Raw genomic sequence first — 22,832 nt, forward strand, 5'->3', positions numbered from 1 at the left:
TCAGCCGTTAAAATTTTTAACGAAAACCAGCTGAATTTATCGAATGGTGTCCACTCAGTTGTGCCTTACAGTTTTGAAAAAAATTTGATCAAACAAAGCAGCAGTCTCTGAGCCATTCCTAAACAATGAAAAAATCGACGAGAGGGTGGGCAACTCCTCACTCAAAGACTGCCCACAGGCGAATGACGTAACCGACAGGCGTTGTTGTGAAAGTGTAAGTACACGGACCCACAACAGGGGGCGCAAATGAATGGACAATGGAATAGGTCAAATAACACACTTTACTGTTGTGAATATGCACAACAAGTACAACAGATTACAATAATAGACAAAGTCAAATTCACACAGGTGTCGTGTGGGCAGGCTCGAAGATAGGAGACGCCTCTCCAAAGTAGAACCGGAACCACACGGTTTCCTCCGCCACCAGACCCCGGGAATACTGGAGCCGCCAAGTCCCGAACTCCCAGGTGGCCACTGTCTCTGCGTGTCGGACCTGGTACTGCTGGCGAGGAACAAAGGACAATTAAAGGAGGGCGCGTTCGCACCCAGGAATCCAAACGGCAGGTAAGTTACCTCCACCTCTCGTTGGAAAATACTCAGAGCAAAACACAAAAGTCACAAAGATCACTGTTAAACAGTCAGCTGAGCACGTTACCTTCTCAGTAGAAACGATATCTCGGCGATGAGGTGGAGATGCCGTCCTGCTGATATACCCCTGCAGATCCGATGATTGATGACAGCTGTCGCAGGTGATGGGTGACAGCTGTCATCATCTGGCTGCTCCTGCAAGGCGGCAGCGCCCTCTAGTGCCTGCAGCCCGCACTCCAGGCAGGGCGCCCTCTGGTGGTGGTGGGCCAGCAGTACCTCCTCTTCAGCGGCCCACACAACAGGCGTGAAAAAACTCTCGCATGCCCACGAGGGTTCAAGCATGTCTGATGTAATCACACGTGATTCAAATCCATATGGTTTTTGAAAAAAATAATAAGGTCGGATACTTTTCTAATAGACCTCGTATACGTATGATGGATTTGTCCGTTTTATACATAATGGATTTCGATTATAACAGACAAAATTCGCTGGTCCACCTGAATCCATTATATTATACAGTTTTACTGCACGTGTTACTTTTCAAATCAAAATAATTGTAATTATCCATAATTTATTTATTTCCAATATGTTCTTTAACAGCTCAGCCGTATTTGCACCCATAAATAAAATAAATGGACTGCATTTATGTAGCACTTTTCCATCTGCATCAGATGCACAGAGGGCTTTACAATTTTGCCTAACATTCAAACAAACACACTCACACACCAATGTCAGGGTGCTGCCATGCAAGGCACTCACTACACACCGGGAGCACCTTGGGGATTAAGGACCTACTTAGTGATTTTCCGGTTAGGCTGGGGTTTGAACCAAGGATCCTCTGGTCTCACGCCCAACGGTTCACCACTAGACCATCACCTCCCTCACCCATGTGGCTATTATTCACTGCTTCTAAATTCTGAAATCCAGGGGGGCTGTTTCTCCCATCCCACCTGCTAAGCCCATGTGTGTAAGTGTGGACTCTTGTAGCCCGAATCTTGTTTGGATTATTACCATTCCAGCAAAATAATGCCAGGCTCACATCTTCAGCTTCTTTTTGCCTTTGCACTGATGCACATTGTACTTGTGTCAAAATAATTTAAAGATGAACGCATGTTGTGAACGCTGATTTACTGACACTCTAAACTGCAGAAATCACAGCATTTGGCATCTGTTCTGAGTTCATGCATGCATATTTTCTTTTTTTCTCAAGAACATTTTTTTAATTATTTTTAAAAACAACAAAAAATAGCCTATATGCACACAAAATTGCAACGTACACAAAGTGTGTAGAATTTCACAAGGGTTGGACAAAAACAAAAATAGTGTACAAATTAATTATGTTGTGAAAAGTCCTGGCAAAATGTCCTTTTTAATGGAACAAAACTATAATCAGAGAAATCCTATCCTCACCTTCCTGCCCTCACATTAACCCAAACCCCAAACCAGATTTAAAAATAGGAAGGGGCACTCATGTCTGGAGCCCTACTTGAGAGAGCTGGAAGTCAGATGTTAAAGATCAAGGCTCTCAAAATACTGCAGAAAGCGTCCCCACACCTGATGAAACGTTACACTGGAGTTGTTCAATGAATAACTATTCTTTTCAAGGCTTAAGCACAGCATAAGATCCCTCAATCAACAGCAGTGCACAACTGGCCCAAAGAGAAGCCAAAGAAAGTGTGCGGTACAGATGTGTGTCATTCCCTCCAGTGGTGCCAAAGAGGGCAAAGGATTATATCCTGTATTAAATTTGAGGATTAAGTATAGGGTTTCGAAGATGTCCCTCCAATATTTTCGAAAACTAGGACACTTCCAGTACATATAGATAAGGGAAGCGTCTCCACTTTTGCATTTGTGACAACAGGGATTCACCTCTGAGTATATACGAGATAGTTTAGCTTTGGACATATAGGCCATGTGCACAACCTTAAATTGTATAAAAATACAGTGATGCGCACAGAAAGATGTTGAATTAACTATCTTAAATATCGAATCCCATGTGTTCTCAGATAGTGAAACATTTCAATCTTGCTCAGGATGGTCTTTAAAACTGGTAGATTTGTCATAAATGACAGATATTAGATGACAATAACACTGGATGCAAATTCAGAAGCATGACCATTACATTTGTGTCTGGTGCCTCGGGAACATTTGGTATTCGAGACCGGAGGAAGCGTCTAGTCTACAGATATCTGAAGAAATGATTATTTGGGAGATTAAACTTCTCAGATGATGCAGAGCTATTATGAGGGATGTCCTGAGCCCGATCACGTGGTTTCAGACTTGATCGAAATCGGACATTGCATCCCGATCAGGAATCTGATATAGATTTTATCCTCATTATTTTAATCAGCGCTATTTCAAGCTCATTATTGCAGATTTTCACACTGAAAGCGTCGGAAGCATCAGAGGTGTCAAGAATCGGTCTAAAAAACATTATTTTCAATGAGACTCGTTGCTTTTTAGAGGCGTCAGAAGCATCGCGTCAAAAGCCAAGCTAAAGTGATGCTTCTGATGGGAGCGCGCATTGCCCCTTGTCGGCAGGCTGACGCGGTCAAAGTTCAACCCAATCCAACTTTCGATGCTCTGAGCTGTGACGTAGCTTCAGCTGTCCAATAGGAATGATGCGTCGGGCCAAAACACAGAAGACTAGTGGCAGAAACCACTGATATCTACAAAACAGAAACGTGTCACAGGATCCTTGGAAATGTTTTTTGTTGTTGTTTGATACCTCAAAATTTCTGATTACTGTTAAAAAAGTTTAGAACACTTGTAAGTTGAGATACTGTTTGTTTTTATTTCTTTAATTCAAACTTATATTTTTATTTTTGCACTATTGTTCCTTGATTATTCAAACTACCTTACAGAAGTGCTCTGTTACGTTGTTGTACTATTATCACTTGCTTGTTCAAGCTACCTCAAGGAGAAGTGCACTGTTTAAGTGATAAATAATAAAATAAGGTGATTAAAATGAAAATATTAGATATTTAGCATTTGTTTATTGTTCATTCAGTTTTTTAAAGGATCGGATCGGGACTTGGTATCGGTAGATACTCAAAATCCGATGACTCTGAATCGGATCGGGGCCAAAAAAACCTGATCGGGACATCCCTAGCTATTATCGATGAAGAGCTCATTTAAGTGCAGAATGCCCCTTCTGTACTGTTCTTGAAACACAGGATCAGATCAGGATGGATGGCAAAGATAGAATTGAATGTCAAATTGAGAACTTACAAACATTTTTGACAGGATTCATCTCCATTAACACCCACAAAGGACAATTATCTTCATTTTGGAAGTAAAACCAGAATGTAGGATGAAGTATAATAGCTGCCCAATAGTAACAGCAGAAGTCAGGCAATGCCAGGCCTCAATTTTTCAAAGGTTTTGGAGATGGGCTTTATGTATGCCTCTCCATATATAAGATGATATCACTGAATCTAGAGGAGCGAAAAAGGATTTTGGGACGACTGTTGGCAGACTGTTACAAACACAGAAATTTAGGGAAGATGATCATTATAACTGAACTCATTCTGCCCACTAAAGATGTTACCATGGCAGACCACTGTGATAAGAATTGTTTTATATTATTTCATAGAGTTTGGAAATCTTCAAAAAAGATATTTGTGTTTCCTTGCAAGTGTTATGCCAAGATAAGCAAACTGATTCTCCACAATCGTAAATGGGAAACTAGTATACACAGATGCAGGCATCCCTCCATCCACAGAGAAGACCTCACGTTTATGCAAGTTTAGTTTATATCCTGAAAATGAACAAAACTGAGTGAATACTGACAGCATGGAGGATATGGAAGTGGCCGAGTCTGATACAAAAAATCAACATGTCATCTGCGTACAAATACACTTCATACTCAACTCCCATCCTCCAGATCCCAGTGATGTCCTCATGACACAATGTGCGATGGCTAGTGGCTCTATAGCCAAGTCAAAAAGTAATGGGCTTAAAGGAAAAGAAAACTCACTGATAAAATACAGCTGTGAAGATAGACTGCGCTATAAACTAACGATTGATGCGTATAAATGAAAATAAGGAGCCCTTACAACCGAAATATCTGCCTTCAAAAGTCAGAATTCATCCATCATCAATGATTTAATTTCACCAGGCGATCATGGCTGCACAATGACATTATCTCCTGATGCACAAAGAAAAAAGTTACAATTACTGGTACTCAGTTCTGCATGGGGAGTGGACCAGCCGCGTCACAGCATGTGTGCGCTGGATAATGTGCGTGTCAGAAAAACAGCATTTACAGTACGTATTTAATTAAAAGTTAAAAAAAAACCTTCTAACTGTACAGAGGTCTTAAACTCATTCCAGAAAGGGTTGAGAGGATGCAGGCTTTCTTTGCAACCACCCACTCCACCAGGTGATTTCACTGACTAACTAATTCCATCTAATCAAAGTGATGTTAACTTTAATATAAATGATCACACATGCCTACAACTTTTCATCCGGGCTCGCAATATCATAATCTACCAACCCAATCGTAAATTATCAGTGGGTTTTCTTTTCCTTTAAGGGGCATCCTTGACGGGATTACAGCTGGAAGTTGAATGGTTACAAATGTTCTGAATTGGTAAGAATAGAAGCATTAGGACATGAAAAAAACAGTTCTATCCATGTGATAAAACTTGGTCCAAAGTTGAATTTTTTGTTAAGTTGCAAATAAGTACAGTACTTCCACTCCACCCAATCAAATGCTTTCTCCACATCTAAGCAGAGGACAGACTCAGGAGGTTGACCAGAACATATCCATTTGATGAGTTATACTGAAATAGGTGTAATGATTTTAATAAAACCAGTGTCCTCTTCAGATATGATTGATGGTAAAATGCCTTCCAGTCTATGGGCTAAAACTTTTAAAAAGTCTGCCTTCAACCGAGCCTTTAACATGCAGACAGAGTATGAATATAACAGTGGAGATTTGCTTTTGTGGTGCAAACAAGCGCTCCGTCACCTACGTGTTCAATTTGTTTTTGTTTGTTTTTTGTTTTTGTTTTTAAAAGTGTTCAAATGTATTCAGAACTTGTCACTCAATGCTTCTTGTCCTGCCGTGTCTTGCAAATAATCCAAAAACAGGTAGTTTTTGTTCCCTGTTTTCTTTATGTTTGCATCGCAGCAGCTACTTTCGTGTTCTTTCTCCTCCAGTTTTTAACCAAGATAGAAGCTGTAACAAAACCACATGTTAATGTACTGGTACTAATGTACTATGTACATGGTAATGTATAAAAAGTACATTACGAGTTCTAAAATGATAAGTAAAAGCAGAAAGTGGTTTACATAAGGAATGTGAAAAGTGCTCATTAACGGTGGCCAGCAGCCACGTTTCTACTCCTGCAATTAATGATTATATAATCAGCTAGTGACTTTTGTGAATCGAGTTAGAATTGTCCACATCACTATCGCAATGCATCTAAGAATCGATTTTTTTTCCCCCACCCCGAGTTCAGAGCAATTTACTCCAATTTATTTTGATGCCAGTCAATCCCCATTTCCTGGTTCACTGTTACTGAGTCAGTTAGACCTTTAAGCAAGGGCATCACTCTCCCTATCAAGATGAAATGAATACACTCACGTACGATACCTACACACGTGAGCGTGTGTAGGTATGAATTCACATGAATTCATGTAAAGCCTTCACTCATACCAGAGCAGCAATTTAGATACAAATCTCTCAGGGCCCAGTTAACCCTCTGTCACACACGAGTTACTATTACTCAGTAATAATATATACACGCATAAGGGAAACAAATCAAAATTCAAATCAAATTTATTAATTTATATAGCGCCAATTCACAATGAAATCGTCTCAAGGCCCTTCACACAAGATAAAAAAAAAAAAAAAAAACTGAATTAAAAATTTTAAACACAATAAAAAGATGACCATAAAAGAATACAAGAATAAAAACACATCATAACACTAATGACAAAAACAGGGAAAACAAATGAGTCTTTAAACGTGACTTAAAAGTCTCCACAGTATCAGACTGAATGTGTGCCGGGAAATCGTTCCACAGAGCTGGGGCACGGTAGGAGAAAGCTCTGTGACCGGCGGACTCGTGCACATAGATTCAGGTTACAGAGTGGGATGTTACAATGAAATTTAGATTTTCGTTTGTGATTATATATCAGTGAAGGTCATTCTGGTTTGAACTATTTTGTTACTTCTACAAATGATTTTTTTGCCTCTTGTTTGTTGTTGAAAAAAAAAAAAAACAACAACAATGTATCCGTTTTTACGAATCCCAGTGTCACAGACCCAGTGTCCGCCCCTAAAAATTGGTCCACCTTTTGCATCTGCGCATGCGTCATTTCAGACCACAGCAGCACGTCTGAGATGGCGTCTCTTCACCCAAAGCAATTAAATGGATTAATGGGATTATTAATCATCAGATGATAAAGGTAAAACCTCTTAAATCATTCTAAAGTCAGTTTGAAGCAGAAAGGAGGCCGTTTTAAGCAGAACTCTGCAAAATTCCGTGACGCTTTGAAATGTCCGACGTGCAGTGAATGCACCAGCTTGCAGCTCGTTTAGCCGTGGCACTCTGATCACTCCCGCCGCCTTTTATGATGAAATAATGCTGAATTTATGTGGAAATGATTGTTGTACAAAAGCTTCAGATATATGTCTCTGAGATAGATGATGACTGGAGTGCAGTTTGAAGCAGAAACGAGGTGTTAATCCGTGAACCGCTATCGTGAACCGCTATCGTGAACCACATCGTGTCATCGGGGGGACTGTTCGGTCGGCAACACCGGTTTAGAAATTTCATATATAGGTTGATGAGGATTTGGATGTGGATCCAGGAGCTAATTATCTGTTTCCTTAGCACTGCAAGAAAGTCAGATTTTTTTAATCAATAACAGAAAAACTAGTTTGTATGTTGTGCTTTAAGAAAAAAGTCTCTGATGCTCCTGAGCAATGTTACATTGTTCCATCCATCCTTTTTCCACAGTATATCTGAGGCTGGGTTGCTCCAGCGGCAGATCAGCTAAGACAGTCCAGACATTCCTTTACTATCCATATCATCCAACCCAAAATGGGAGGGTCTCTAAAGCTTTACTAGACCAGATAACATAGTTGATACATCAAGCTCGGCCTACCATAGTGTCTATTCCCAGCTGGATGAATCTGAAAAATCTCCTTGGTGTGTCTGAATCTCAGAGACTGAGGACCCAGAGACACAAATGTCATTGCTAAGTTCAACATGTCAACAAATACATGGATTCAAATGAAAAAGTCAGTTTATTACCTAAGTTGGAGGAGGATGTTATCACCCCTGTTTGTTTGTTTGTCTGTTTGTGAACAGCCTGGAGCCCACAATTTTGCATTTATATTATAAATTTTTTTACTGAAGATTCACATCCTGATAGGCAACAAGTGATTCAATTTTCAAGGTCACAGGTCAAAGGGCAAAACCAGGCAAAATCGTGAGAAAATCGGAATAATCCCTATTTAACATTGAACAATTTTTCAAAAATTCATAACTCTATCACAATTCTTTCATATTTCAGAGCTTTATGTAGGATGGTATCCTTTATCGACTGTCAAAGTTTGATCCGGATCTGATCCAGATTACAAATTTTGTGGCCATTTAACTTTAACATTGAAAACCCTATTTAATCTAATCTAATATATAAAGATGGCCACGCTTGCATGTGTGTGTATGTTCGCTATGTTGTAGGGGGACACATCCTTGCCCCACGCCCCATTCCATCTGGATTCGCCCCTGCTTTGGCGTTTGAGCACAAAGAATGGATTACATTTATTTATGCAGAAAACATGACCAGATTTACAGGTAAGAAAGTTTTACTGCGTTTTCACATCATGTGGTCCACAGAAAGAGAGTTTAGGTGCATTTGAGTGGAAAATAGTGTTCGTTGTTGACACGTCGCAGAGGATCAGCTGTTTTTAGCAGCAGATACGGAGCGGCTCAGCTCAGAATTCTAAATAAAGGAGATAAAAAGCATAACAGTCTTTGTAAAGCTCAGTGCAGGTGTGTTGTCACTGTGCTTTAAGAGGTGAGGACGAGTCGTAGCTGCTGCAGAAAACCGCAGACGAAAAGCTCACAGCTCGCTTAAAGTAGGCAGTTCAGTCGAACCACGACCTCCTGCCCACGGACCAAGTTTAATCGACCCACAATGCGAAAATAATAGTAACGCACAGTGACTTGGAGAAGTAACTTTAATCTGATTACTGATTTGGAAAGATTAATGCGTTAGATTACTCGTTACTAAAAAAAGTGGTTAGATTAGAGTAACGCGTTACTAAGTAATGCGTTACCGGCATCACTGGTCACAAAATGCTATATGAAAATTAAAGATGACAACATACACACAATGCAATGCAACTTACTACACCTTAACTAAAGTGACATGAAATATACAATGGCATGGCTAAAATTATTACCCATGCGTATTACTCAGCTAGTTTAATGTAGATTTTACATTATATCTTAAACATGCCTCAATCACTCTCATATTTGGAAATGGGGTGCAGACTGGCACTCAGATGGAGCCTGACAAAGTCTGATCTGGATCTGATCCAGATTGTGAATTTTGTGGCCATTTAAGTTTAAGATTGAAAACCTCATTTAATATTATATCTTAATCAAAAGTGCCTCAATCACTCTCATTTTTGACAATGAGGTGCAAACCAGCACTCTCAATGAATACACTAAGTTTGATCCGCATCTGATTTGTATTGCAGATTTAGCAGATAAAACCCTTCTGATCTATATTTTGTATTATATTTTATCTTATGAAAAGCTACTTCTAACAGGACTTTGGCCTTGAATTTTTTTCCCAAAGTAAAAATTTGTGGAATTGGAAGCTAGTGTTGGCGGGAGTTTGCGCTCTACGAGTGTGGTGCTGTAGTTAATGTAATGATTTAACAAAGGTTTATCTGTCTATGAAGGCATCTGCAGCCAGAATATCTGCACATTGATCCATCTGGTTGCATTACAGATCAACTCTACGAGCTCACCACTGGGAGGGAAAAAAAGCTACATGTGCAATTTTTTTTAGAGTCATACCAAAACTGAATTAGCATTGATTTTAGCTAAGTAAAGTTCAGTTCCAGCCAACAGCTACTGTTCCAAGAATAGACTCGTACAGTGCTGAAGCTCGGACCATGAAAAGAAAAATATAGAGCAAAACAGCACAGAAAGACACTGCAGCTGTTCTTTGTACAACACACTTTTTCCGTTGATTTAACAAGGAATAAACCAACTTATAATAAGAAATCAATTTGTATATACAGTTGTGCTCAAACGTTTACATACCCTGGCAGAATTTTTGTTTTTCTGACCATTTTTCAAAGAATATGAATGATAACACAAAAACTTTTTTCCCCACTCATGGTTAGTGGTTGGGTGAAGCCATTTATTGCCAAACAACTGCATTTACTCTTTTTAACTCAAAATGACAACAGAAACCACCAAAATGACCCTGATCAAGACCCTGAGGCTCTCTGATGGTAAAGATGCCACCGAGGGAGAAAAGAAGGAGAAGGAGAAAAGTGAGGAAAGCCACCAAGACACCCAGACAACCCAGAAGAAGTTATAGGCTTATGTGGCTGTGATTGAAGAAACTGTGCACAGTGCAAATTTTTCATTTTGCATCACCGCTCTTTGCTTCATAGTGGAGTCGAGCAGAGAAGGATATCACTCACTCACTCACTCACTCACTCACTCACTCATCTTCAACTGCTTACTCCAATTAAAGGTCGCGGGGAGCTGGAGCCTATCCCAGCAGTCACAGAGCATGAGGCGGGGTACACCCTGGACATTCTTTCACCAAAACAGATCAAATCTAGGCTTGCATCTCAGATGTACCTTGTGGCAATTTGGAGCTGAACTTTCACTGAACTGAAGCTGATGAAGCTGCATTACTGGTCAGGGGTCAAAATACATTTTTTAACCTACTTGCACTGGTGCTAGTAAAAAAAAAAAAAAAAATACTTGCACCAAAAAAAGTTACTTGCACAACCAAAAGTCAGTGTTATATCAGCCTTAAAACTCCTCCTCTGATGTGTCAGACTCTTCCTCTCTGGGGAGAGTTTGAGGGGAGAGCAGCGGCTGCAGCAGCAGACAGTTTTTTTTTTTTTTCACGTGCTCGCGTGAACGAATCGTCCGTGAAAATTACTTTATTTATTAACTACACAGATGTATAATAAAACAAATGTTGACTGGTTTATAACACAATTATGACAGAGTCTGAGGGGAGAGAGAGCGAGGAACCGCAGCGGCAGCCAGTTTTTTTTTTTCTGTTCTTTGTTACATGTGCGCGAGCAAACGGGACAGGAGGTCCTCAAACTGGAGCTCCTGCAGCTCCAGTTATTTGCTGCTGCTCCTGCAGCAAATAATGAAACTCCATGAATTGGGAACGTCTCATGAGGATGTTGTGAACCCAGGGACGGCACCGCTGGCGACGTTTGTCAGCTTTCCACAACAAATAGAGCACAGCAACTCGCTCCGTGTGCCAGAGTCATAAAAAGCAGGGAAGACAAAGACAACACACTGGAATTGTTTTTTTCCTTATTTATTCCTTTATTGATTCATTCTACTGGTGCTTATAGTTGATAAAACTTGGATAAAGTTACTTGCACCAGTGCAAGTGCAGTATAAAATTAAGTGCACTGCTCAAATAATATGTGCACAAACTAGAACATGCATGTACCAATTCATGATCCCAAAATTTTCAATGTTAAGATTTGATTTCATTAATGAGACACTCTAAGGCTTCAGAAAAATATAGGTTTATCGAGTTTGGGGGGGGTGCACACATACTTATGTTGGCCCATGGACTGTAAGATTTCTTGTAAATCACTTCCAAAGCTACCAAATGTTGATCATAGCATCTGATCCATTGAATTTCTCTCCCTCATGGGGCTGAAATTCTAAACAGCATCCAGACAGCATAAATTTTGATCATATTGGCAATGTCACATTATAAATCCCTTATCTAAATGCTAAGAAATAAATCTATACTGGTGTCAAAAAAAATTCTCTTCATGACTTACAACCCCAATTCCAATGAAGTTGGGACGTTGTGTGAAATGTAAATATAAACACAATACAATGATTTGCAAATCCTCTTCAACCTATATTCAATTGAATACACCATAAAAGCAAGATACTTAATGTTCAAACTGAAAGACTGTTTGTTTTTTTGGGGGGTTTTTTGTGCAAAAAGTTGCTCATTTTGAAATGGATGCCTGCAACACGTTTCAAAAAAGTTGGAACAATGGCAACAAAAGACTGGGAAAGTTGATGAATGCTCAAAGAACATCTAATTGGAAACAAGTGAGTGTCATGATTGGGTATAAAAGGAGCATTCCTAAAAGGCTCAGCTGTTCAAAAGGAAAGATAGGGTGAGGATCACCACTTTATGAACAACTGTGTGGAAAAAAATAGCCCAACAGTTTAAGAACAATGTTTCTCAATGTTCAATTGCAAGGAATTTAGGAATTCCATCATCTACAGTCCATACATTCGATCTCTCAAACGGCACTGTGTTAAAAACCATCACTGTGTAAAGGATCTTACCGCGTGGGCTCAGGAACACTTCTAAAAAAACACTGTCAGTTAACACAGTTCGTCGCTACATCTACAAGTGCAAGTTAAAACTCTACCATGCAAAGCAAAAGCCATACATCAACAACATCCAGAAACACAGCCGCCTTCTCTGGGCCCAAGCTCATTTGAAATGGACAGACGCAAAGTGGAAAAGTGTGCTGTGGTCTGATGAGTCCACATTTCAAATTGTTTTTGGAAATCATGGACGTCGTGTCCTCCAGACAAAAGAGGAAAAAGACCATTCAGATTGTTACCAGGGCAAAGTTCAAAAGCCAGCATCTGTGATGGTATGGGGGGGTTAGTGCCCACAGCATGTGTAACTTACACATCTGTGATGGCACCATCAATGCTGAAAGGTACACCCAGGTTTTGGAGCAACACATGCTGCCATCCAAGCAACGTCTTTTTCAGGGACGTCTCTGCTTATTTCAGCAAGACAATGCCAAGCCACATTCTGCACATGTTACAACAGCGTGGCTTCATAGTAAAAGAGTGTGGGTACAAGACTGGACTGCCTGCAGTCCAGACCTGTCACCCATTGAAAATGTGTGGCGCAGTTATGAAGCGCAAAATAGGACAACGGAGACCCCGGACTGTTGAACAACTGAAGTCGTACATCAAGCAAGAATGGGAAAGAATTCTACCTACAAAGCTTCAACAATTAGTGTCCTCAGTTCCCAAACGTTTATTGAGTGTTGTTAGAAGGAAAGGTGATGTAACACAGTAGTAAACATACCACTGTCCCAGCTTTTTTGAAATGTGTTGCAGGCATCCATTTCAAAATGAGCAAATATTTGCACAAAAACAATAAAGTTTACCAAATATCTTGTCTTTGAGGTGTCTTCAATTAAATATAGGTTGAAGAGGATTTGCAAATCATTGTATTCTGTTTTTATTTATATTTTACATAATGTCCCAGCGTCATTGGAATTGGGGTTGTACATCTTAAAAAACCCAGTGGCACTATACCCTTAATCACCAACTAGTTTTCATAATAGAGTAATTGTCTTGAGTCTTTATTACGTCCACCAAGGATGTAATAAAATCACTGGCATTTATTTATTTGTCTGTCTAACTGTTAGCAGGAATACATCAAAACTATTGCACGGATTTTTAAAAAATTTTCACCACAGATATTAGGCCATGGAAGACTTTTGGAGAAGAAATTTTGGAGGTGATCCGGATCTGGATTCTGGATCAAGATTTTACTTTGTATAGTCTTTGAATCATTATGAATAATAAAAAAAAAAAAAACTACTTCAAGGATTCTCACCAAATTTGCACCACAGGTAGATATTAGGCCATGGAAGACTCCATTGAATTCTGTAGGTGATTCGGATTGGTGGATGTCAGAAATCTGGGATTGCTCTTGTTTTATTCATGTTTTTATTTACTGGGAAAATATCCAAATTATTTAATTTCAGCTTCTTAAACGTGGCTATTTTGTAGTTTCACTAGTTTCTTTTCTCTACTCTGACAATAACCTGAATATTTCTGGGTTGTGGACAAACTTAAGACATTTGGGGATGTTATCTTGGGCTTTGGGAAACACTGAGCAACATTTTTCACCACTTTCTGAAAAAATATCAACCAAACAACTCATCAATTAATTGGGGGTGGACATTATATGAATATTAAAATAATCATTAGTTGCAGCCCTAGTCTCTACAGTATAAACCATGTCTTTTATTTTATCACTGGTTTCAGTTTTTGCAGTGAGTACCACCAGGTCTGAAGAAAAAAAAAAATCCGTGGGGAAACACTGGAGTTGTAGAGGTATTCATAAAAGTCACTGTACACTGCTTTGTTGCACAAACAGCATTTAGTGACTAAAGCCGTTGTTCTCGTGAATCATATTTAAATCAAACGTGCTTCCTCTTCTTTAGAGAGACCACTGTGTGACATCCCACTGGCCTCCACTGTCGCAGTCAAAAACTACATTAATGCTTAGTCATCAAAATCTCACCCTGTGTAACACAAACAACTGTCATCACAAATTTGTGCTGGCGGAGACTTGGTAAGCAATAAAGACAAAATCTAATTTAACAACTAAAATCGGCTCATACGTAAATTGCGACTTAATGCACCAGCATGCAGCTGCTCTTACATAACCATCATTAGCTTCAAGCTTGAAGTGTTTAAGGTATGTGCTAAATAAAAAATAAAGACAATTAAGATGATAGTTCATTCAACTTTTACTTGGTAACAAAGCCATCCAATGAAGAGGAATGTATTTTTTACCAATGTAGCGTAGCGTTGTAAAGCATTAGTGTTATCACATTTCCTATTCAAACATGAATTGCTGTTGTAACATCACAGCAAACACACGTGTGCTAAGGCTAATGAAATCATCATTGGTAATGTTAACATTTACAGCTAAAGCCCGAACTGAATAATGAACGATGAATAATGAGCCACGTAGCGTGAATTTTTTTGTGCGAGTCCAGTTATTCAAGAAACATGGGAGAATAGAGGCTCTTAGAGGCAGATTATTTAGCTAACGAAGCTCATCTCTGAGTGTGGCGCTAATTTTGTGAAGTTCAAAATTTAGCAAAAATAGCGTGGGGCAATTTGTGTGTAAGGTACTATGAGGACAAACGAGGATGTTAGAGGCATGTTTGTGGTGAGTACGAGGCTGTTAGAGACCCATTATCTGAATACCTGGCGGCTACGAGGACAGGTCAGGCTACCTGCAACAGAGCAGGTTCCACTCAGAAAGCCCTTGTATCCTTTTTTTAAACGTGTTTCCTGCATTTCCTTCAGAAAAACATCATATTAGGGCTGCAGCTATCAAATATTTTTGGAATCGAGTATTCTAACAATTAATCGAGTAATCAGATAAAAAGTACTTTCGTGTTCTTAAACAATATCAATAGCGGCAGGGGGGGGGGCTCTCCCTAAGCAATGGCATAATGTTGCTGTGCCATCATGCAGATTTTTAAGTTCAAGGTGTTCCCTCTCTCTTCGTTTTACCGGGTAATTATTTATTTTTTCACATTGTAAAGCGTTTTGGAGCTTTGCCAAACCATAAGCCCAGGCGGTCTGTGAAATCGTCAGTCTGCGGACAGGACATTCGTTTTTTCCCTCCCCCTCTGATTGCACATTTCATTTGCACTTTTTATTACTGTTATTCAGTGTTTAGTGTACTGCACATGTGCGACAAGGACAGAAAGGCAGCGGAACGTACAGCAGCAGTTTTGAGAGAAGAACAAAGCTTAAAAACATAAATGATTACGCCGATGATTAAATTAGTCGCTGACTATTTTGATAGTGGACATAATCGTGACTAGTTGACTAATCGTGGCAGCCCTAGAATACACCCTAACAAACAGTAACTAAAACTAGAGACAAATTGGTCACCTGACCAGTCAAAACCATCTAAACAGAAACCAAGTCAAGACCAGAGTGTATTCTGACCAAGACACAACCAAGATCAGAGCAGGATGAAACCAAGTCGAGACCTGGAGAGCCACTGGGAGTCCCAAGGCTGCAAGACACATTTGCAGTAAATTGTGGAATATGTAATCCACAAGAACAACGGATCTGAAAAATCCACATTCCCAGATTTGGACATCAAAATGTGTCTGAACTTATAACTACATGCATCATTTGGATTTTCCTGTTATGGTCGTAAGACTGCAGGAGTTTAGTTTCATTAACCTCCACACACACACACACACACACACACACACACACACACACACACACACACACACACACACACACACACACACACACACACACACACACACACACACACACACACACACACACACACACACAAATTGGGATTTCTTTTTTCTCCCACTTTGTTTTAATCTTGCAGGACCACAAATGCTCCCAAGGTTTTTTTCCAGCATGTTAAGCTCCATCCAGGGTGAGCGTGCGCTGCTAAACGTATCACTACTCAGGCTGCCATTCTGCTCCGTTTTACTGCTCTTACATAACATATGAAGGAATGTAACCAAGGACGCCGTTCAAAGGCTAACGCTTAGGAACATTAATTTGACAATATCTTCAAACGCTGCTGATGCAGCCGCTCAGTGGTCGTTGAATGGGATACTTTTGGGAACCTGTTTGAAGTCCCCACTGGGACAACGATGAAGGGACATCAGGGTGGGGAAGGAGAAGCAGAAGATGGTCCAGATAGTGTTGGCGTGGATAGGAAGGACCCCGAGGGTTTAGCGATTTCTCTAGTGAGTGCTTGTTTACTGCAAATACAAACTCATTAGAAACATTTGCGTCTCTACAAAGCGCACAGAGACACAGGTGGAACCTTCATCTTAAAATCTAAAGATGATCAATTGATTTTTTTTTTTTTTTTTTTTAAATCCACCAGTGAAACCACTTCCCATTTCAAACTAGTTCAGAAACAGCTGGTGTCTCACTCCATCTCTTTAAAGCTACAGTATGTGGGTTTAGTGTCATCTAGTCCTGAGGATGCAGATGGCATTTTGCAATCGCTGCTCGTGATTTTGTTCCCTTTCGAGTTTCCGGATCTTTGGCGACGGGAATTTGTGCTCGCTTCCCTTCTCTTGTGATAAGAAACATGTATGATCACACATTTCAAATAAATGAGGATTGTCAAACTTGTAAGCTTGCACCAGCAACCAGTCAACAGTGTCTTAGGGATAATGGTGGGCGGATCCATCCAAATATCAATATTAATACTGCTATTGATACTTTAGCTTCAGTTTCTCACCTGTTTGCACTGCTGCATTCAGAAAAGAAGTGCAATAAAGGGGAGAAATTTTGTTTTATTTTGTATATTTCCTGAACACACATTCCACTTGAATGTGTGTTTGTACACTTTGTTTATTCAAGAAAAAAAAAAAAATTCAGAAAAGAATTGCAATGAGGTGAGAAATTGTTTTTTGTCTTGTAGTTTCTTAACACTCTACCTGGAAAAAAAAAAGAAAGCTTTAATTTGTTCTGGAGTGATCATTTTGCACACTATATTTAAGCAAAAAAAAAAAAAAAAAAAAAGAAACAAGACATAATGTATAGGGAAAATTGTTTTGTTACTGTTCTACTGTTCTACTGTTACTGTTATAGTTTCTGAACAAAAACTTTTATTATGATAATAAAGTATTTCCAGATTCTGTCCTGGGTTTTAACTAATTAATTATACAAAGGGTGGGGGTGGTGGGGGGGTAAATCACAAAAACATTTAAAGATCATGAAAATTCAATCAATATAATCACTATTTAAAACTATCCGTATCAGTATCGGTATCTGCGATACTGGTCCTGTATTTACTTGGTATTGGATCGATATGAAATCTTGCAATATCACACATCATTAACAGGGTAGCAACCACTGATTCCTCTTTGGGCCACACTGCAAAATGCCAAAGATAGAGTAAGTATGTCCTTTTTGGGCTACTGTATCAATATGGTGCTGCAGGATGGCTGTCTTCATGTAGATATGAAGGGATCATTCTGAGCTTATTAAAAAAATCCATTTATTCATTGTTGCGAATAATTATACACTAACAAATAGATGTTTATGAATACTATATTCCACTTATGGAAATAATCCCCCCAAAATCTACACACTGTGGTTTTAAACCAGTATGTCTTCGATATAAAAAAGTAAAGATCTCATCTCTAGCAAAATTCAAACCCAATCTTTTAATGTCACCACTAAATAATTCTACAGCAATGAAAATAAACTGCCTGGTTTAAAATGGTTAAAAACAATGGAGTTTCTATTGCTACAAATTTCACAAGGTCACTTACCAGCTATTGTTACGACTTCCCAGTTTAAACCATCTAATGGTATACTTGCCAGGATTTTGACATTTAATGGGGTAATTATACCATTTTAATCTATAGATACAGTGATTACTGGCAACAAAAATTTTTTTCTAGACACATAGAAAGTTCTCATTTTCAAGGGGACTACACATTGTGCAAATTGCACAATGTGTGGAATTTAAAAATAATAATCAGTATTTTGGCAGGATTTTGATATTTAATGGGGTAATTATACCATTACGAGTAATGGTATACCCCAAGGTACCCCAAGGTTAGGATAAATGTTTATGCTGCATTTACACATAACAATGGCAAATCACGAATGCCATGAAGTACACATTCTTGGCCATTGATCACGAATGTGATTTGAGGCAGAGGCGTCAGGTGTCCTCAGGAACTGTTGCAACCTGTTACCACACATTATGATTAATGGCACGTGTTGCTGGAGAATTATCAGGAACCATTACGCATGGTCAAGAATAATGTTCCGCGCTATTGTGCGTAACAGTGCATCATCATATTCTGTCACGTTGTGAATGAGGCGAATTGTCTCCACACACACACACACACACACACACACACACACACACACACACACACACACACACACACACACACACACACACACACACAATTCATCCTACCATCAGCTGCTGAACAATTCAGATCACTTCAGCTTGCTCCTCAAAATCTAGATTAATCCACAGCAGAAGAACTTTGTGACTGCATGCTTAGTTGGGCTCTGTGCCATGGAGTGGCACAGAAAGGAGGAGGAGACGGAGAGAACCAGATGTGTGGCTCCACGTGGCTCTCGTCTCGCTCGTTTTCCCCAAACATCAGGCACCGCAGCAGCAGGTAGAACACCTGCAGGAGCGCGATGATGAGCACTGGAACAAAACTTTTAGCCAATTTGCTGTCACTGTCCTTCTTCAGCATACTGCAGCAATGAAACTGAATGTGGTGCAGCAGGGTTTATTTGTGCGCACGTCAGAGAAGAACGCTGTCACGCTCTATTAAGGATCACCACTAACATGCTCAGTTGCGACCTCCACGACATGAGGCGAAATGAGGGTGGTGCGCGACATTCGTGGAAGATTTTTTGACAGCCAAAAACATGCTCCACGAAAATCACAAATATCACGCACCAACACGCACTATAAGCAAAGTGCGCATCTCAGGCCGCGCGGTGCAGTATGGGCAGGCTAAAGTTTTCAGCTACCAACCAAGTTATGCCGGCGGAAAGCAGCGAAGAGTGCTGTGATTTGGATCATTTCAACCGCTGGAAAGTTGACAATTTAAAGCGTTTTTGTAAGCTCCGTGGATTGCCTATTACAACCAGGACTACGTACGGCAGTGGACAGAAATGGAAAGAAGAGCTGGCTGTGCTTGCGTGTGCTGCATCTGTACAGAAAGTACCGTTAGTGCCGACAAAGGAGGAAGAGCGCGCTGCTGTTGAAAATGACCAGTACTTGTTGATAGTTGGAGAAAAACAAATTTCTGACCCCTTGAAGGCAACTGACGGATGGTTAGACGAAGTCCAGAGACTGAAACTGTGGATATTGCAGAATATTTGCTAAGCAGGGATGAGAAGTTGCGACTCCACTGGCTTCATAATGACGACAATGACGGTGAGTCTCACATATAACCTCTTTGGTGTCACGTTTGTTTTGATAAATTGACAGACATACAATGATATGTGCAGGCATGCAGTTTGTTTATAGAACATGTCAATTTTACAATATTACGCACCACGTCATTCATGGCGTGACATTACAGTCATACACCGATGCACGAAAACGGCAGCATGGTTTCAGGATATTGACAAAATAAATGTGTGCAAGAAACTTACAATTTTAGTCTGTCTTTTACATCCGTCTGGAACTTTCTTTTCTGTGGCGAAATTGTGTAGAATGAACAGAGGTTCATGACCACATTTCTTCTTCTTTCCGTCTTTGTTTGGACTCGGCAGATGTTTGCAATAGTGTGTTTTCAGCCAACTTTCAAGCCTATAAATTCCGTTCGAGCATTTGAAAACAGCACAATGCGCCCCTGTCATTATTGTATGTGTCACTTAAGGCTTAAAGCCTTTGAAACAATCCCTGTAAAAGCCTTAACTTTTACACTCCGCTAATGCTACTGTATACGAAATTCAATGGGAGCGGTGTGAGTGTGGTAGCTGGGATTTTTGCCCCTGTTTGACCCACACATGCACAGATGAGATGCACACTTCGCTTATTAAGCAACCTATTCAGATGCGTTAAGTCACGTTAAGAATGTCAGGAATGTGCCAAGAATGACAAATTTGTAATGCGTCCTGCCTATATGTAAACGCAGCATTAATATACATACAATTGTGCAATTTGAACAATATGGCTGGAAGAATGCTAAATACAGAAATACATAATTTTATAGGCAAGAGTTGCTTTCCATAGCCGGCAATCAATTCACCCTATTGAGGTTTCAAATCCCGCAAAATCTTGCGAGATCTCAGAGCGGTGGCTCTCACTGTGAGACGTATATTATCATTCATATATTATTATTATTATACTTTAACAGCTACGAAATCAGTTCCTAATTTTATACAGTAGCATCAGAAACCATAATGCGTGTCACAATGCATAAAACATTTAGATGACATTAGTCAAAGCCCCCACCCCCCCCAAAAAAGGGAAGTTTAAAAGAATCCCTGGAGCCGCCACTGTTCAAAGTACATACTGCTATTGTAGCATTATCTTTCAAAATTTTAATTAATAATCATTCCAACTGCAGTTAAGTTTACATTATGGTTGTGCCCAAATACAACTTTTGAGATTATAATTTTTTTTCTTCTTCTTCTTGAATCCAGGTAAAGTTTTCAGCCCTTCAGACGGCGCCCACATTAAAAAAGACGGATGGCATTTTATTTCCACAGCGCAGAACTCAAAAACACTCTCACCTTCCGACAGTCTGGTTGGCAAGTTGCCTCATGCGATTAAACTGTTTCTTCATGTTGGCTTTTGTTGCCTCCTCGGTGTCTCGTTGTCGTGCGTAAAAGTTTGCGGCACCTCCGCGCGCAAACCTTCGTCCACCCTGGATCCAAAAGTGGCGCTACGTCGCAGCCATTGCGCCACAAAGACTTTTTGCGCACTGAAAACACTGCGGGTTTAAATGACATTCGCCGTCACCAGAAACGCCAAAGGAAAACAACAAAGTCACCGAAAATCAGGCCAGACTGGCTGGTAGGAAGTCATCGCCACGAAAACTGGTTTGAGTGAAGCAGCAGCGCGAAGGAAGGAGGAAGTTCTTCACTTCCTGTAGGAGACGTGATGCCAAAACAAAATTCACCAAGACACAGTGCTGCTCCTATAACAGCAAAAATATCACTTCTCTGGGTCATATCTAAGAACTCCCAGCGCCGTTAACGCTGGTTTCTTTGAAAAATGGCTTAAAAGAGACATTTGAGGATGGCGTTACTGTACATTCTATGACCCACCAAAATAAGAGTTTTAACCACTTCATCTGTTTTTTAACCAGTGACCCTGCTACTGCAACTACTTATTCTTTTCATTATAGTATCTCAATTATTTTCAGGGCTCTCCTTAAGCAGTGGAACACTGGTGCAGATTTTCACATTTAGGGTGTCCCCTCTCTTTTTTCTCAGGTAATTCATTATTTTATTTTTTTTAGTCATTTTGAGTTTCGGATTTCTGGACGAGTGCCGGTTGTTGGCAAAATCCTCAGTCTAGTGTAGCAAGTAACTGAAACAAGCCTTCAAATGATGATGCAGGCACCAAATTCAGCACAAACACTCCTTAGACGTTACGTTTTTCAAAAAACCAACTGGCCACTTGAATTTTCAATAGGCTGCCAGGTAGGGGTCAAATGAGGAATTACACAGGAGTCAAGATTTAAAAATACTCCAATCATATTGAAAACTATTCCAGATTATCTGACTGATCATAAAGATTCCAAAAAGGTATAGTTGGACTATTTATGACTGAATGTTATGGAGTTATGGGGTAAAAACATTAAGAATGGTGACAAAGGTCAATCTCAGTTTGTACAGGGGTCAAAAGTTAAAGTTCCTCCAATTTTGGTAAAAACTGGTGCAAATTATTGGTTGAATTAATAGGATTAATAAATGGAATAGTTTTGACTGTGCTGAATGCTTGATCTCCAAAGTCAAGGTCAAAAATGTCGATGTGTATTGGATTCTATGACAAAAATAGTTGGTTCCTTTGTGTTTGATAACAATCTTCTCCTGTGATGTCTTATCCTTCTTATGTCTTATTACTTATTATATCATATATACCTTTTTCTTGAGCTGCTTGGGTGGGTATGGAGAGTTCCCATGGGATAAAAAAAAAGCTTTTTAGCCTACCATCCCTGGTTCTCAAGACCAGGCACCTAAGTGGCTCTACTCTACTCTTTTCTACTCCCCTATTTTACTCTTCCTTTTTAGATATTTAGATATACCTTTGTATACTGGCATAGTTCCACCTTAGAATTGGAATATAATATATAAGATATACCTTACTGAATTTTCATGTGACATATGTTACTCCATAGCGTGATAATTAAACATGATAGATAATGCAAACTATTCCTTTTTTCAACCATATTAACTTAACCAATAATTTGCATCACTTTTTATCAAAATTGAAGTAACTCTAACGTTTGACCCCTGTACAAACTAAAATTGACCTTTGTCACCATTCTTGCTGTTTTTACCCCATAACTCCAGAACATTCAGTTGTAGATACGCCAAACTATACCTTTTTGGAATCTTTATGTTGAAACACATAATGTGGTATAGTTCTCAATACGATTTGGAGCATTTTTAAATTTTGACCCCTGTGTAATTCTTCAGTTGTTCCCTACCTGGCAGCTCATTGAATATTTAAGTGGC

At 39.6% G+C, this 22,832-nt stretch overlaps 1 protein-coding gene across 1 annotated transcript in view; it reads right to left on the bottom strand.

Annotated features, from left to right (window-relative positions):
* The window catches only part of arhgap17b (Rho GTPase activating protein 17b), a 109,334-nt gene extending 88,022 nt beyond the window's left edge, over positions 1-21,312 (bottom strand). Inside the window, 1 exon segment of the mRNA XM_034189532.1 lies at positions 20,880-21,312. Coding sequence (XP_034045423.1) covers positions 20,880-20,932 — 53 coding nt within the window. The 5' untranslated portion in view covers positions 20,933-21,312.
* Between the last annotated feature and the right edge of the window lie 1,520 nt (positions 21,313-22,832).

This window comes from Thalassophryne amazonica, chromosome 16 (assembly GCF_902500255.1).
Source record: "Thalassophryne amazonica chromosome 16, fThaAma1.1, whole genome shotgun sequence".
NCBI lineage: Eukaryota > Metazoa > Chordata > Actinopteri > Batrachoidiformes > Batrachoididae > Thalassophryne > Thalassophryne amazonica.